The 16,991-nt window shown below is 42.2% G+C and overlaps 1 protein-coding gene across 4 annotated transcripts in view; it reads left to right on the forward strand.

The window, feature by feature from the left end:
• The window catches only part of Adam17 (ADAM metallopeptidase domain 17), a 52,542-nt gene that overhangs the window by 33,609 nt on the left and 1,942 nt on the right, over positions 1–16,991 (forward strand). For all 4 annotated transcript variants that reach the window (XM_008850128.3, XM_029554600.1, XM_017802478.2 and 1 more), the window contains 9 exons: positions 580–724; positions 994–1,082; positions 6,222–6,374; positions 8,741–8,940; positions 11,137–11,240; positions 11,442–11,576; positions 13,447–13,577; positions 14,361–14,439; positions 15,048–15,136. In XM_008850128.3, the coding sequence (XP_008848350.1) occupies positions 580–724; positions 994–1,082; positions 6,222–6,374; positions 8,741–8,940; positions 11,137–11,240; positions 11,442–11,576; positions 13,447–13,577; positions 14,361–14,439; positions 15,048–15,136 (1,125 nt within the window). The remainder of the gene's footprint in view (positions 1–579; positions 725–993; positions 1,083–6,221; positions 6,375–8,740; positions 8,941–11,136; positions 11,241–11,441; positions 11,577–13,446; positions 13,578–14,360; positions 14,440–15,047; positions 15,137–16,991) is intronic.

Below are 16,991 nucleotides of genomic sequence, written 5' to 3' on the forward strand. Positions count from 1 at the left end.
CCCAAGTGCTGGGATTAAAGACATGCGCCACCATGCCCGGCCTTATTTTTATTTTATATGTATGAGTATTTTTTCCTGCATGTATGTAAGTGCACCCATGTTGTGCAGTGTCCACAGAGGCCAGAAGAGGGTGTTGAATTCCTTGCAACTGGAATTACAGACAGTTGTTAGCTACCTTGTGGGTGCTGGGAACCAAACCCAGATCCTCTGTAAGAGCAATCAGTGCTCTTAACAGCCGAGCCATCTTTTGAGCCCCCCAGTAGAACTTGTGAAATACTTTTAATCTCTTTCTGTCTGGGTGTTGCAATCCCCTTGCAGAATTGGAGCTGCTCTAGTTCAGACTGTTGGTCTGTTTGTGGAAAGGAAAGATGCCTGAGTCCTACCCTCCACCTGCAAGACCACTGTGTTTTTTACCTGCACAGTTGGATATGAACCCCAGGGAAAGAGCATTATACTGCAGGGCATCGTGGGTGCTGGTGTAGAGCTACACCTGATCTGTAATATTTGGATGATACACCCTTGAATTTAGTGTAACTGTAATCTAATTAGGACTACTTCTGTTTTTTTTTTTTTAAAAAGCAATTCAGCTTTGATATAGCTGAAGAAGCATCTAAAGTCTGCCTGGCGCACCTTTTCACATACCAAGATTTTGATATGGGAACTCTTGGATTAGCTTATGTTGGTTCTCCCAGAGCAAACAGTCATGGAGGGGTTTGTCCAAAGGGTAAGTTCTTTTTAGTCTTTTTGAGACAGAGTCTCACTGTAGCCCCAGCTGACCTGGAACTTACTACATAGACCAGGCTGGCCTTGGTCTCACCAGCGATCCACCTGCCTCTGCTGGGATCAAAGGTGTGTGCCACCACACCTGGCCAAAAGGGTAAGTTTTTAATTCATGTTAATGATGACAATACTGAAAGAATAAGATGATTAGATTATGTTATAGTTGTTTAATATATATTTAATAAGGAAATTCTGTCCCCTTTTTTCCTTTAGCTTATTATAGCCCAGTTGGGAGGAAAAATATCTATTTGAATAGTGGTTTGACCAGCACAAAAAATTATGGTAAAACCATCCTTACAAAGGTATGTTCTTTGATTAAAATTAAAAAAAAAATAATTTATTAATTTAGAAAATTATTTTTACATTTATTTGTTAGACTGCATGGCACTCTTGCCATGTCCTGAATGTGGTGGAGGTCAGAGGACAACTTGTAGGAATTAGTTCTCTCCTTTCACCATGTGAGTTCTGGGGATTGAACTCAAGTTGTCAGACTTGGCAGCAAGCACCCTTACTCACTGAACCACCTTGGCCTAAAATTTTTTAAGATTTATCTTAATTTTTCTTTTGATTACTTTTTAATTTTACATAGATGAGTGTTTCGCCTGCATGTATATAAGTATACTACTTGTGTGCAATGCCTGTAGAGACCAGAGAAAGATGTTGGATCCCCTGGAACTGGAGTTACAGTTAACTGGAAACTAAAGCAAGAGCAACCAGTATTCTTAAGTGCTGAGCTATCTTTCCAACCCCAGTGGTCTAAATTTCTAAAAAAGTTTTTGTATGTTTGTATGTATGTGTATATATGTACATATGTGCATCTGTATATATGTGTTTGTGTCTGTATGTGCGTGTATATTTGTGCATGCATGTGTGTGATGGGGGAGCACATATGTGCACACCATGGGCATGTATGTGGAGGTCAGAGGACAATTTTAATTTTTCCCACCATTATATGGGTTCCAGGGATTGGTCAGGCCTATGAAGCAAGCGTCATTACCTTCTAGCTCTCCATCTTCGATTTTTTGTTTTTTGGTCTTTTTGAGACGGTCTTCCCTGTAGCCACAGCTGGCCTGGAACTCACTATATAGACCAGGCTGGTCTCGATCTCACAGAGTGCGTATACCGCTATGCCCAGCTTTGATTTTTTTTTTTAAAGAGTTATTTATTTATTTATTTATTTATTTATTTGTGCTTTTTTTGGTTATTTTGTCTTTTTTTTTTTTTTGTCCCCAGAGCTGAGGACTGAACCCAGGGCCTTACGCTTGCTAGGCAAACACTCTACCACTTAGCTAAATCCCCAACTCCTATTTTTTATTTTTATTTGTATGCCATGTGTGTATAGGTGCTTATGGAGGCCAGAAGAGGTGCTGAGTATTGAACTTGAGTCCTCTGAAAGAGCAGCAAGCACTCTTAACCACTGAGCCATCTCTCTGCTTTCGTTTTTTTGTATTGTTTTTCAAACAATCAGGATAGATTTAAAATTCATGCATTAGAATCTCAGTTATATGTTTGTACTGGTATTTTTATTTTTTTAAGTAATATGTACTTGAGGCTTTTCTTTTTTTAGTTTTGAATTTCTGCCTTAAGAAACTCATGTGTGAGGCGAGCAATATGACAAAGAAAACTAGGAAGATTAAAAGAAGCCCGTTAGCTTTGTGTCAAGACATGTCAGGATCTTTTTTTTTTGGTTTTTTTTTTTTTGAGACAGCGTCCCCCTATAGCTCTAGCTGTCCTGGAACTCACTATTTAGACCAGGCTGGCCTTGAACTCACAGAGACTACCTCTGCCTCCCGAGTGCTGGGATTAAAGGCGTGCACCACCACACCGGGCTTGGATCTTTATTCCTTAAACACCTCACCTCCTGCTACCCTTTGTCCTGCAGCTCCTCTCAGGGCTGCTGGTCCTGTGCCTTGCGTTCAACATGCTGTTATGCTAAGGCAGCCTGTGTGCCTTTCTTCTTTCTAGATATATTCCATTATTGTCATCTGGTATATTCTCAAGAACCTCCAAAGAAAAGGTCCATGAGATGCAACAATTTGAGATTTGTATATCTAAAAATGACTTCTCCTTATAAACTTGGTTGATAATGTCACTGTGTTCTGCCCTTCCACATTTTTCACATTTGAAGGCGTTGCTCCATTGTCTTTTGGTGTTCCTGGTGTTAAAAGAATGAGTCCTTAGCTTTTCTATGGGACCTTTTTTTTTTTTTCCCTAAAAGATTTTTATATTTTGTTTTGGGATTAGGGATGTAGCTTAGTTGATAGAGTGCCTGCCTAACATGTACCATATAAAACCAGGCATGCCTCTAATCCCAGCACTTTGAAGGTGCAGTCAGGAGGATCAGAATCTCTAGGTTGAATTTAGCTCCATAGAGAATTCAAGTCCAGCTTGGGATTCATTCAATGTGTCTCCCCCCAAAATCTGTTTTTGTGTAGATATATCTGTTGAAAATATGTTTTGCTACAAATAACAGAAAATAAACAAACAGTGGCCTAAAGAAGGGCTTGCTTTTCTGAGTTAGCCAGTGGCTGAAATAGTCCTCTCCACTGCTACTGATAGAGAAGTACTCTGAGTCTGGGTCTTCCGGACCTTCTTTTAGCCATTCTATTACAAGCTTTCTATTCTCGTGCTTGGTGAACTCATAGTTTGTTCTAGTTTGTCTCTCCATTGCTGTAACACAATACTCTGACCAATACCAACTTGGGGAGGAAAGGGTTTATTCAGCTTACATCTCCTGAGTCACAGTTCATCACTAAGGGAGCCCAAGGTAGGAACTCAGGGCAGGAACTTGGAGGCAGAAGCTGGAGCACAGAAGCATGGAGGAATGCTACTTACTGGCTTGCTCCCCTGGCCCCTGCTCAGCCTGCTTTCTTATACAACACAGGCCCACCTGCCCAGGGGTGGCACCACCCACAGTGGGCTGGAACCTCCCACATCACTCAATAATCAAGAAGATGGCCCACAGACATGGCCACAGGCCAGTCCAATGGAGGCAGTTCCCCAGTTGAAGCTCTTTCAACCCAGGTGTGTCAAGTTGACACTAAAGTTATCAAGCTCTTAGTCACAAGATGGTTCTCTGTGCTGTTGTAGAAAGGAGGAGAAAGAGACTATAGTCTAGTTATCCTTTTACAAAGACTTTTCTAGAAACTTCATCCACTGGTTTCTGATAATGTCTACCTGGACATAAGTAGGTCCAATGAATGCCAATAGTACCAGGTCAGGAAAGTGGCTATTTTAACTGAATATGGTGCTGCCCAGAGCGGAATTAGGGTACTTACATAAGAAAGAGAGAATAGGTATTGATAGATTGAAATATTAATGTCTAATACATTGGTATTTTGATTGTGAGGTTAAAATTGGTATGTGGGGCTGGAGAGATGGCTCAGTGGTTAAGAGCACGTCCTGCTTTTGGAGAGGATTTGAGTTCAGTTCTCAGCATTCATTTTGCAGCTCACAACTGTCTGTAACTCCAGCTCCAGGGGAATCTAATACCTTCCCAGGGCTTTTGCACTCATGTGCACATACCCACATACCCACATACACACACACACACACACGCACACGCACACACACACACACACGCACATGCACATAACACACAAAACTAAAAATAAATCTTTTATTTTAAATTGGTATATGTATATGTGTTACTTTTCCCCTTTTCTGTGCTGGACAGGTAGTCCCTTCAAACTATACACTTTCATCATTATCAAAATATATACACTTTTGTTTGTTTTGGTACGATAAGAGTCTCATTTGAACTTGAGATCCTCCTGAATCTTCCATGTACTGAGATTCCAGGCATGTGCCACTAAGCCTAGTTTAAAAATATTCGTATATTTTTTCTTTGATAATTTTTTGTTGTCTCACTATATAGGGCCTGGCTGGCCTGGAACACACTCTGTCACTAGCCTGGCCTGAAACTCAAAAGAGATCTGCCTGCTTCTACCTCCTGAGTACTAGTATCAAAGGTGTGTGTTACCATGGCTCCAGTTCTGTTTTCTAGAGGATGTATTTCTGTTTATCTTAGGCCCTTTTGAAGTTTTATTCCTGCAGGTGGTTACAGTAGCCCTTTTGTCCATAGTTGCTTTTTTTTTTTTTAAATTATTTTTTAGTTTATGTGTATGAGTCTATTGTCTGCATGTAGGTAAGTGCACCCATGTTGTGCAATGCCCTTGGATCCCCTGGAACTGGTGTTCCAGACAGTTGTTAGCTGTCATGCGGGTGCTGGGATTTGAACCCCAGTTTTCTGCAAGAACAACCAGTGTTTTAACCGCTGAGCCATCTCTCTAGCCCCTATAGTTGCTTTTTATAGCTTCCTGTTCTTCCATGCTTGCAGTATTTCACTTTTCCTAACTCATGCCCTTTTTCTTTAACTTAAAAGTTTTGTTCATGTCTGTCTGCTGTTGTGTCCTCTCCTGTTATTTGTCTTTGGTGGGTTGTAGGCTTTGTATTCTTGTACTGTTGTTTTACTGGTAAGTCCTGAAGGGATAGAGATAAGTGCAGTGTATGTTTTTATATTGAAAGCATTCCATTATTGATTTCAACTCTCAAAAATAAAGTTAAAAGTATTGGGGCTGGTGAAATGACTCAGCAAGTAAAAGCACTTGCTGCCAAGCCTGGTGACCCGAGTTTAATTCTGGGGACCCACATGGTGAGGGGAGAGAACTCCTGCAAAGGCATCAGTTCAGATATTGAGAAAAGAGTGTCACCATTGATGAAAGATGGAAAAAGAAATTGTATAGATGTCTTGGGGAATCTTTGGTTACTTTTTCTTGTCCCTGCTCCCTCCTTCCCTTCACAAGTACACATGTATACATGTATATGTAGCAACCAGAGATCACCTCTAGGCCTGATTCCTCCGCCTTAATGTTTTTTGTTTTTGTCTTTTTGAGACAGGGTCTCTTTGTAGCCCCAGCTGGCCTGGGACTCACTATGTAGACCAGGCTGGCCTGGAACTCACAGATCTGCCGAGTGCTGGGACTAAAGGCGTTTGCCACCATGCTCAGCACCTTAATGGTTAAAAAAAATTTTTTTTTAAATTTTATTTTTATGTGTATGAGCATTTTCTTGTAACTTTTTAGTACATCTCTGGAGTTATATCTTCTTAAGTTTAATTGTTCTTAAAATACTGTTAAATGTGATTCTATATATTACTGTTAAACTTCTATAATTGATAGATATAAAATTGATAGAAATCATAATCCAGTTTTTTTTTTCTTTCTTTCTCCCTCTCCCTCTGAGATACAGTTGCACTGTGTAGTCCAGGATCAAATACACAATCCTACCTTAGCTTCCCAAGTGTTAGGATGACAGGAATATGCCTTCATGTCTTCATGTCTGACCTCAGGTGTTTCTGTTTTGTTGATCTGATTAAAGACAGCATGTCCCAAGGGCAAAAGTAGATGGTGGTTACGTATTTTCTTTGCATGATTCTTAAGGAAGCTGACCTGGTTACAACTCATGAATTGGGACACAATTTTGGAGCAGAACATGATCCTGATGGGCTCGCAGAATGTGCCCCAAATGAGGACCAGGGAGGAAAGTACGTTATGTATCCCATAGCTGTGAGTGGTGATCATGAGAACAATAAGGTATGTGTGTTCTGAGTATTTTTATGTGGGTGAAAGAAGGCTGTGTGCTGTTATCAGAAAGGGACTTGGAAAAGGGCTGTTACTCGATATTTCCATAGAGACGGAACTGCCAATTACAATAGAAACTTGGTTATATGCTTTAGAGTGAAACATGGCCCATGTTAATATTAAAGCTGTCATTTGAATTGTTTGATTAAGGGTTGGTCATGTGTAAATTTATGCTCTAAAAATTAGAGTAATGACTTGTTAGAGTCCTGGTCTTTGGCATGTGTTTGACTCAGGCTTTATGTTAAAAATTATCTGACATTTTATTTACAGTTTGTTACTCATTATAACTTAGCAATACTTTACGATTTGAGTCTTTTCTCCCTCCCTCTCTTCTTCCCTTTCCCTTTTTTGCTGTACTAGGGATTGAATGTGCCTTAATAAAGCTGTTAAAAACAAATAATATAGACTAAAAGCAGGAAAACTAGTAATAAATACGTGATAAAAATAGTGATAAGTATGGAGGATCTGTGAAACCATGAGTTGGTCATTGTGGAAACTGGTCAGGGGACATGAGCATTCATGCAATTATTTAGTTGATTTAATAGGTTCTCGGACACTTCTGTAATAAAAAGTATGAAGCATGAACACTCCTAACAGTGATATAGCTAATGAACTCCATGTTGGGCTGTACCCCTAGTTGGCAGGTTCCTTTGCTTTTGTAGACTGTGCCTCAAGGGACAATGCTTGATGCTACTTCATCCTGCTGAGATTTTCTTCTAAGTGGAATTCTCCCCAGGTCCTAAGTGTCATGTGAGAACTTGCTATGAAAGAGAGGAGACTGGGGAGCAATGTCCATGAAGCTTAATAGTTTAGTTTTCCTAAGTAGTACTCCCCTTATAAGACGATATCATCCACAGGCGCCTTGTTAGTGCAATAGGTAGCACGTCAGTCTCATAAGACGATATCCTCCATCTTCTAATTTATGTTTTGGTTTTTTGAGACAGGGACTCCCTGTAGTCCCAGCTGACCTGGAACTTGCTATGTAGATCAGCTGGCCTTGATTTCACAGAGATTGATCTGCCTCTGCCTCCCAAGTGTTGGGATTAAAGGCATGCACAACCACACCTGGCTATGATTTTTTTTTATGTATACAGGAGGCACCTGTGCCATGGTCTATGTGTGGAGAAACTGTCAGGTTTGATGGCAAGTACCTTTACTTGCTAAACCATCTCCCCAGCCCTAGATTAACTTCTGTTTTGTTTTCACTTTTCTTATTATATTTTGTTATTTTTATGTGTATGAGTATATTTCTGGCATATATAAGTGCACTCTTGTCGAATAGTGTCTGCAGAGGTCAGAAGAAGGCGTGGGATTCCCTGGAACTGGTTACAGATGATTGTTAACTGCCATGTGGGTGCTGGGAATCAAACCTGGGTCCTCTGCAAGAGCAGCCAGTGTTCCTGACTGCTGAACTATCTCTCCAGCCCTAGATCTATCTTTCTTTTCTTTTCTTTTCTTTCTCTTTCTTTTCTTTTCTTTTCTTTTCTCTTTTTCTTTTTTTCTTTCTTTCCTTCCTTTCTTTCTTTCTTTCTTTCTTTCTTTCTTTCTTTCTTTCTTTCTTTCTTTCTTCTTCTTTCTCTCTCTCTTTCTCTTTCTTTCTGCTTTCTTTCTTCCCCTCCCTCCCTCCCTCCCCTTTTTTTGATCTTATTGAGACAAGGTCTTCCTGTAGCCTCAGCTGACCTGGAACTTGCTATGTAGACCAGGCTGGCCTGAGATTGACTTCCCTCTGCCTCCCAAATTCTGGGATTAAAGGTATGGACCACCATGCCCAGCAAGATTAACCTCAATATATCTTAACTAAGTGAAAAAGACTACAGGATAGAACCAAGGTGACTTTTTTTACCTAGACCTACCTGCTACCAGGTGGGTCAAAGAGCAGCATCCTGGAGGTGCTATGAAAACTGAGCAAGAGGCACTAGTGAAAAGAAGGAAGAGATGCTGAGGGCTGTGGCCTTTTGGAAAGGGTCACCGAGAGAAAGGAAGTAATAAGAATGCAAACAGAAGGCTGGGTCTTTAGAGACTAGGCAGAAAGGTAGTTATGACTGGTTACTACTGTATACTCAGCACTGTCTAGGCTCTGGGGGCCTACACCATTGCTTGGGAGTGTAACTTCTGATGCAGAAGTATTATCATATTAAGGCCACAGTAACTTTTGTCTTGAAAGAAGGAAATAATTCCTTATGATGGCATTTGAAGGTGACATTTTGACATAGCTCTTTGGTGATTTTACAGTAAGAATTTGTAGAGAAGCACAAAACACAAGGCAATGAATTTTCATTGTGTTATTTTCGGCTTTTGTGGCCTTTTTTCCTCTCAAGATGTTTTCAAACTGCAGTAAACAGTCCATCTATAAGACCATTGAAAGCAAGGCCCAGGAGTGTTTCCAAGAACGTAGCAACAAGGTGTGTGGGAACTCCAGGGTGGATGAAGGAGAAGAGTGTGACCCGGGCATCATGTACCTGAACAACGACTCCTGTTGCAACAGTAACTGCACGTTGAAGCCAGGTGTGCAGTGCAGGTGAGAATATCCTCACAGTGAGTCTGGGGGTTAGCAGAGTAAGTGCCTACGTAGCAGAAAATTGATTGGATGTGAGTGAGTGAGTGAGTGTGTGTGTGAGAAATGCTGTATGGAAAACAGTTTGGACATGTTAAAAAAAGTCCTTGCCCCTCGCATGTTCACTAACAGAGCAATCCCACAGATTAAAGAATCTTTATGTGCTGTGCATGGTGCACACCTTTAATCCCAGAATTTGGGAGGCAGAGGCAGGTCAATTTCAGGCCAGCCTGGCCTACATAGTGAGTTCCAAGCCTGCCGGGACAACAGGGAAACCCTGCCTCAAAAAACAAAACACCACCACCACCACTTTTTTTCCCCAAGATTTATTTTTATTTGTTTTTTGTTTGGGGCAGGATTCTGTTTTTTCAGTTGTTGCTTTTTTTCTTTTGAGAGACATGGTCTCCCTGTAGTCCAGCTGGCCTGGACCTCGTTATGTAGACCTGTGGTGGTTTGAATGAAGATGTCCCCCATAGGTTCCAAGTATTTGGACATTTTGTCCCCAGATGGTGGTGCTGTTTTGGGAGGTTTTAGGGGGTGTGGCTATTCTGGAGGAGGCACCCTCACTGGGGGTTGGCTTGGAGAGCTATTGGACCTTGCCAGACCTCCATTTGCTCCTGTTTCCTGTGCCGGAAGATGTAGAGCTTAGCTTCCGCTGCTCCTCCTCCAGCCACCTCTGCTGCCATGCCTCCCCATCAAGACAGACTGTAATTCCCCTGGAACTGTAAGCTCAAATAAACTCTTCCTTTTATAAGTTGTTTTGGTCAGTGTTTTATCACAGCAACAGAAAAGTGACTAATACAATACCCGAATGGCCTCAATCTCAGAGATCCTCCTGCCTCTGCCTCCCAAAAGCAGAAATTAAAGGCATTACCACCAGGTTCAACTTTTATTAGTTTTTGATTATGTGTATCTGCACATGAGTGCAAATGCCTCTGGAGGTGAGAGGTGTTGAATCCCCTGGAGCTAGAGTTACAGGTAAGAGTGAGCTGCTCCATGTGGGTTCTGGGAACTGAACTTGTCCTTTGCAAGAGCAGTACACTATTTTAACTGCCGACCATCTTTCCAGCCCAAATCTTTTTAATTTACAGAGAGAGAGAGAGAGAGAGAGAGAGAGAGAGAGAGAATGAATGTGTGTGTGTGTATACACACACACATGCCAGAGCACATGTGGAGGTGAGGGGACAATTGTGAATCTAGTCTCCTTCTACTTATGTGGGTTTCGGGGATGGAACTCAGGTCCTCAGACTTGGTAGCACATGCCTTTACACACTGAGCCACCTCACTGGCCCTCAGAGAATCTTTTTAAAGAAAACAAGTGTACAAAAAAGATGATTTAGCAAGATTGTTCATGGATACATCTTTTATAATAGCAAAATACTGAACACAATAAAAATGGTAACCTTGAGATAGTTACCATTAAATAGTTATTGTGTATCCATATAATAGAACAATGTGGAATATTGTTTAATGACCTGAATAAGGAGTATTCAAATTAGAAGGCATCTATATTTCCATTTTAAAGTACCCTGATGGACCAGTGCTTGGCTTAGGAGGAAATTTTAGTTTGTGGTGAATAATTTATCTGTATACTCCACCTATTGACATTGCAAATACTGGTAGGGAATGGGACTCAGGCTGCCTCTTTTGTAGCCATTGGTTGCCTGGTGCACCTTTTATTTTATTTTATGTGTATGAGTGTATTGCCTTCATATATGTAAGTGCACCTATGTCATACAATGCCCACAGAGATCAGAAGAGGGTGTCAGATCCCCTGGACTGGTGTTACAGACAGTTGTTAGCTACCATGTGGGTGCTGGGAACCGAACCTGGGTCCTCTGCAAGAGCAGCCAATGCTCTTAACTGCTGAGCTCTCTCTCCAGCCCCCGGGCTTTTTTCTTAATACATTAAGTTAATGCAAACCAAGAACCAAGTTACTTACTCTTTCCTACTCAGTGTGGCATTGATCAAGTTGCCTTTGCCATGAGGAAAGACAAGACATTGTACAGGTAGCTTGAGCTCCAGGGAAGTCAGGCTGTGCAGCAATGATTCAGCCCTGGGGTCTGTCTTCAGTCTTCAGATCACTGTAACACAACCGTAGCATTTGATATGGGATTGTCATTGGAATTGAACTTGAACTGTCTGTCTGGTCTTCCACAGCGATAGGAACAGTCCTTGCTGTAAAAATTGTCAGTTTGAGACAGCCCAGAAGAAGTGCCAGGAGGCTATTAATGCCACTTGCAAAGGCGTGTCTTACTGCACAGGTATGTGTGTTTTTGTTCCTTCTCTAGGTGTACTGTGGTTAAGTGTGAACACATATTAGAAAACCAGGATTGCATTTTCTTTCAGATGAAAACAGCCCCTTAGCTCTAGCCATTTGCCAGGTGCTCATTTTTATGAGAAACTATGGCGCTTGTGGAACTTGTGGCCCCGCTACTCAGGTTTTAATTGGTGTTTGCCTTCAGGGAACAGCAGTGAGTGCCCCCCACCAGGAAATGCCGAAGATGACACAGTGTGCTTGGATCTTGGCAAGTGCAAGGATGGAAAGTGCATCCCCTTCTGCGAGAGAGAGCAGCAGCTGGAGTCCTGTGCCTGCAATCGTGAGCAATTTCTTCCTGAATCCTGTAGCAGGAGAAAATCTGGCCTTTGTCTGTCAGGCCTTCCCTATGAGGGCTGGTATGTCAGCTGCTCCCTGCTGCTCAGCAAAGAGAGGAGAACAAGCTAGGGATGAGGAAAGCAGGAAGGCAGGCTAGTGTCAAGACAGACACCTCTGCATTCAGATCCTGGCTCCCCACCAGCCTGTGTGAAACATTCGGGGGTTTTGTCTTACTCCATCTTCAGACATGTGACAGGCTTCAGGGTAGAATGGGAGGGCATTTAGGGGTGGGTGGAGGACTTCTCAAAACATCATACAAGCCATGAAAGCAGAGGTATCTGTGTTCCCATGGAACTAACAACAACAAAAAAGCTGATTCCAAGGTCTGAGCGATCTAGATAAGATTTTAAAAATTACATTTAGTTGTGTATGTGCATGTGTGTACACATACAACACATACGCACCTGCCATCATACACATGTGGTCAAAGGACAACTTGAGGTAATAAGTTCTCCTTCCACCATGGGAGTCCCAGGGATTGAACTCAGATTGTCAGGCTGGGATAGCAAGTGCTTTTTCTTGCCAAGTCTTCTCACTGGCTTTCTAGGTGGGATTTTTGATGTTGTCACTGAGGTCTGCCACTCTCTCATCCCTACTGGAGCAGCCTGAGAAAGAAGCCTCACAGTTTTCCCTGGGCTCCCATGCTCTTATTTTTAGAACCTAAGCCTGAAGGGAGCCTCAAGGACATTCAGGGCTTGGCTAGACTCCAAGTTCCCACTCCACTTTAGCTGTGGAGCTGGTGAGTCAATAAGAGTTCTTTTGTATTTAAATAGAAGTCAGTGTTAGAATCAGGAGGCTAAGAACTCACCATCCATAGTATACAGAAGTAGTTCTTACTGGTGGAATAGCATGGAAGAGTACAGAATAGGTGCTGGCATGCAGCTCAGTGGAGCACCTGCCTAGCATGTGTGAGGTCCTCGGTTTGATTCACAGCACAAAAACAACACAACCACAATGTAGAATGCTAGGAAATGATTTACTGAGCAAATAACAGCAGGCCTGGAGTACTTTTGAAAGGCAAAGTCTAGGGCACAGTAAATGCCCCAGAAACACTTGATAATGAGTGAGGAAAGCTTTTTGCTTGCTTTTGTGTTCTGTTTGACTTGCTCTTGAAGTTAAACTTAGACAACCCCCCTCCCCCCCACCCCCAGACCAAATTTAGACTGCCCAAGTTGTACTAGAGGCTGACTTTATTTCTGCTGTTCCTGCGTGTATGCATACACCTCTCTGATGCTGGACTTTCGTGCTGGTGCTGTCCTGGTTGCTCCTGGGGAAGGTATTACTGAATGCAGGCTGTGCTGCTCATGATGCTGGCAGTTGCTCAGCTCTGCACCTACAGGTAGACAGTTCTGTCATAGCTGTACTGACCCTCACCAGTGTGGGTGTTGGCTCTGCAAAGTGTGCTTTAAACTGAGAAGCTCAAGATTGAAACTGGCAGGGAGACAAGAATGTCAGGTAAAAGGGACGCATTTACAAGAATATTACCCATGTTTGGGGCAGAAAACATACTTTGGCTTTTAATTTATAACAGACTTTTCTCTAGATAAATGTTTTAACTTCAGGACCTCTGACTCTGAGGGTTGAAAAGTGTAATCAGTAACTGTTAGGAGCTGAAGATGGCAGTGTCAGGGCCATTTTCCCCTTTTGGTGCTGGAAATGGAACCCAAGACCTCTATAACCAATAACCTTCAGCCTTGGAGAGTATCAGCTTTTGACAAAAAATAAATTGGATTCCTTCCATTTGGGAGTGAGGTCAGAGGAGAGAAAGCCGGCAGCAGAGACCTCAGTGTCAGCCATGCGCTTCTCTGTTTCAGAGACGGACAGTTCGTGCAAAGTGTGCTGCAGGGACCTTTCTGGACAGTGTGTACCCTTTGTCGATGCAGAGCAAAAAACCATATTTTTGAGGAAAGGGAAGCCCTGTACAGTAGGATTTTGTGACATGAATGTAAGTATTAATAGACAGCCTTTTTCTTTAACTTGGATTCCTCTCCTGCCATTCTTTATGAGTGGAGTTAGGTGTCTGTAGAGAACCAAAGGGTCTGACTTAGGCAAGTTAAGCAGCCTTGGTTTTCCTACCTACTCAGTGCCTGAAGTTTCCTGCTCAGTCTTCTGAGTCTTTTGTTACAGTTTGAAATCCAGTGACCTAAAAGCAGTTGTCCATTTCTTCTTAAGCAATCCCTGTCTATACATGTTCACATCTCCCCAAAACAAGCACTATTAGAAAGATATGATAGCATTTGTGTTTGGATTGCCTTTGGTTTATAAAATCAAGCACTTAACAATATAAAACCTTCCTGTCCACTGTGTAGATAGTATCTTTCTGACTGGGACATTCCATTGTTAGGAAACTTCTTGAGCTTTGTCCTGGTAGTTCTGAATTCACATATAAAAATGAATTGATTGTTGTGCAGGGTGTGATGACATGCTCTTGTAATTTCAGCCATTGGGAGACAGAGGCAGGAAGTCTAAGAGTTCAAGCCCAGTTTAGGATACAGAGGAGACCCTATCTCAACACTCCTAATCCACCACATAAATTATTTTAAAGGGACAAATTGTGAAAGTGCTGAAGACAGACCTCCTACTTTCTTGACTACTCATCACATGGGAATTATTGTGTGTCAGAGATGGGCCATTTAAATGAAGTTATTTACATGCCTGGTATTGTTATAAAGCTACATTGCTTCTAAACAAATTGTTAAGGATAACACAGTGTGTTCTCCCTGTATAGGGCAAATGTGAGAAACAAGTACAGGATGTAATTGAGCGATTTTGGGATTTCATTGACCAGCTGAGCATCAACACTTTTGGTAAGGGATTTCCCTAGATTATGTATGTAAAACTGAGCTGATTTTTATGCTGATTTAGAGAAGTATGGTTTCATAATTTGTGTATAGAAAAAAAAAAAAAAGACAGACCTACTCACTGTGACCTTTATTATGAAATAACCTGGTTGACTAAGACAAAATTGACACATTATTGGCCTGTCCCTGTGTATCTTGCATGCATGAATTTTCAGAGGAAAACAGTCAAATGAATATGGTTCAGTCCTATAGATCCTGTTTGCTATAAAAGTTATTACAGGTGGGTCTTGGATTTTACAGAAGGCAAAAGCCCCTCATCTAGAGTTTAGCTACAAAATAATCGCCACATAATAAAAGCATTCTAATAGCAGGATGCTGTATCCCTCTGTTGGCAGTTTGTACAGGAAGTGGGTGGAACTAGTCTCCTCATCCCTAAGTATAGCACTGGTGTTCAGCTGTCTCTGATGGTGCATGGTATGGACAGATCCTGGGTCTGCTGTCTGAGGCTAAGTACCAGGCTAAGCAGCAGTGTCCAGCCATGACATTCAAGAGTGTTTCATTGTAGATCTATCAAGCACTTGGTTGAGATATTCACTGTTTGAAATTCTTCACAGGAAAATTTTTGGCAGACAACATCGTTGGGTCTGTCCTGGTTTTCTCCTTGTTATTTTGGATTCCTTTCAGCATTCTTGTCCACTGTGTGGTAAGTTACCAAATTTTAAGTAACCATTTTATAAAAAATTTGAGCAACTCCAAATTGAGAGAAAAATTAGCTAGAAAGAATATTTTTTGTGTTATTCCTTAAAGAACTTAGCTTAGCTGATAGCCTTTAAAAAAATTAAGATGGGGGAGGCATGGAGAGATGGCTCAGCAGTTAAGAACACTGGTTGTTCTTGCAGAAGACCTGGGTTCAAATCCCAGCACCCACATGGCAGCTAACAACTGTCTGTAACTCCAGTTCCAGGGGATCCGACAACCTCTTCTGTCCTCTGAGGGCATTGCACGACACAAGTGCACTTAACTACATGCAGACAATACATGCATACACATAAAATAAAAATAATTGCCGGGCGTGGTGGTGCACACCTTTAATCCCAGCACTTGGGAGGCAGAGGCAGGTGGGTCTCTGAGTTCAAGGCCAGCCTGGTCTACATAGTGAATTCCAGGACAGCTGGGGCTACTGGGAGGCCCTGTCTCAAAAAGCCCCCCCCCCCAATATATACTTAAAATAATAAAATGGGGCCTGGGTGGCTCAGCAGTTGGGATCACTGGCTGCTTTTGCACAGGACCTGGGTTCAGCACCCATATCATAGTTAACAACCCTCTCTAACTCCAGTTCCAGGGGATGATACCCTCTTGGCCTCTGTGGGTATTGCAGACATGGGTACACTTACATATATGCAGGCAAAACACTCAGAAACATAAAATTTGTATTTTTCTGTGTGTATATTTTACTCTTATAGTTTCCTCAGGAATATTATAGTCTAAGCACAAGAGATCGTTTAACTGTACTTGCCTGGGGTCTGTAACAGAGAAGTAAGACCTAAAGGAACACTTATTTTCAGGCTTTGTTGCAGTGGAGTAAATTTCAAGTATCAATATTTTAGAGCTATTTCCTATGTACTATATAGTTTGCTAGCATTATCATGCATGGTGTTGATATCTTTCCAACTAAGAATGTGTCTTTCCTAGTCTCATTCAAAGTAAGTTACAAGTTGAATTGGGCTTTGCCCAAAAAACTCTAGGTACTTTATAATTTTAGAGTATTTAAAAACTTTCTTCCAGATCCATTCACCTTGCATGTATGGGGAATAGGGACTGACTGTAGATGAGATGGTCAGACTTGATCTCTGACACTCCTATAGTACCTTCCTGGGAGCACAGCACAAGTGCTTCCTGCCTTCTGCTTCCGGCCCCTTCCTACTGGCTTTGGGGCTGTCTCACTGAGCAGCTCTTCCGCTTCTATAGAGTGGGGAGCATGGTGTACAGGAAGGAGAGCCTCTGGGGAGCACTCGCACCAAAGCAGAGCTGTTGAGGTGATGGGTTGAAACTTTGTCCAAAGACAGACTGGACAAAAGCACCATCTTTCCTAAGTGCTTTTGCTGCAAAGAACTGATCTTGTTTATATCAAAGATGTACATGTGGACCATGAGGCTGATTTCACAGAGCAGAACCACTGACTAGAACGAAGCTGGTGGGTGGTAGCTTCTGATTACAGGCTTTGGCCTGGTTCTTGGTTCTGCCTTGACCTTTGTCACTATTATGCTTCAGACATGGCAGATGTCTCCTGCAGAAATAGGATGCGACAATTAAGATAATTTCCTCTAGCAGCTGGGTGTCTATGGAAACAGCTGAGCCAAGTGTGAGCCTGTGGGCTGGGGCAGAGGTCAGGGCTGAGGAAGGCTACAAGCAGTCACTGTAACTTTCTCCAGCTGTCCTAGCAGCCAGTGTTGTCCTAGTGCAGTAGCAGCTGGGATGTTGGCCTATCATGTCATACCTGAGATGCCTGCTCTGCCCACAGGGTAAGAATGTCAGAAGAACATGACTTCAAGTGCTTC

The sequence above is a fragment of the Nannospalax galili genome, unplaced genomic scaffold (genome assembly GCF_000622305.1).
Source record: "Nannospalax galili isolate Female #2095 unplaced genomic scaffold, S.galili_v1.0 scaffold100, whole genome shotgun sequence".
Lineage (NCBI taxonomy): Eukaryota > Metazoa > Chordata > Mammalia > Rodentia > Spalacidae > Nannospalax > Nannospalax galili.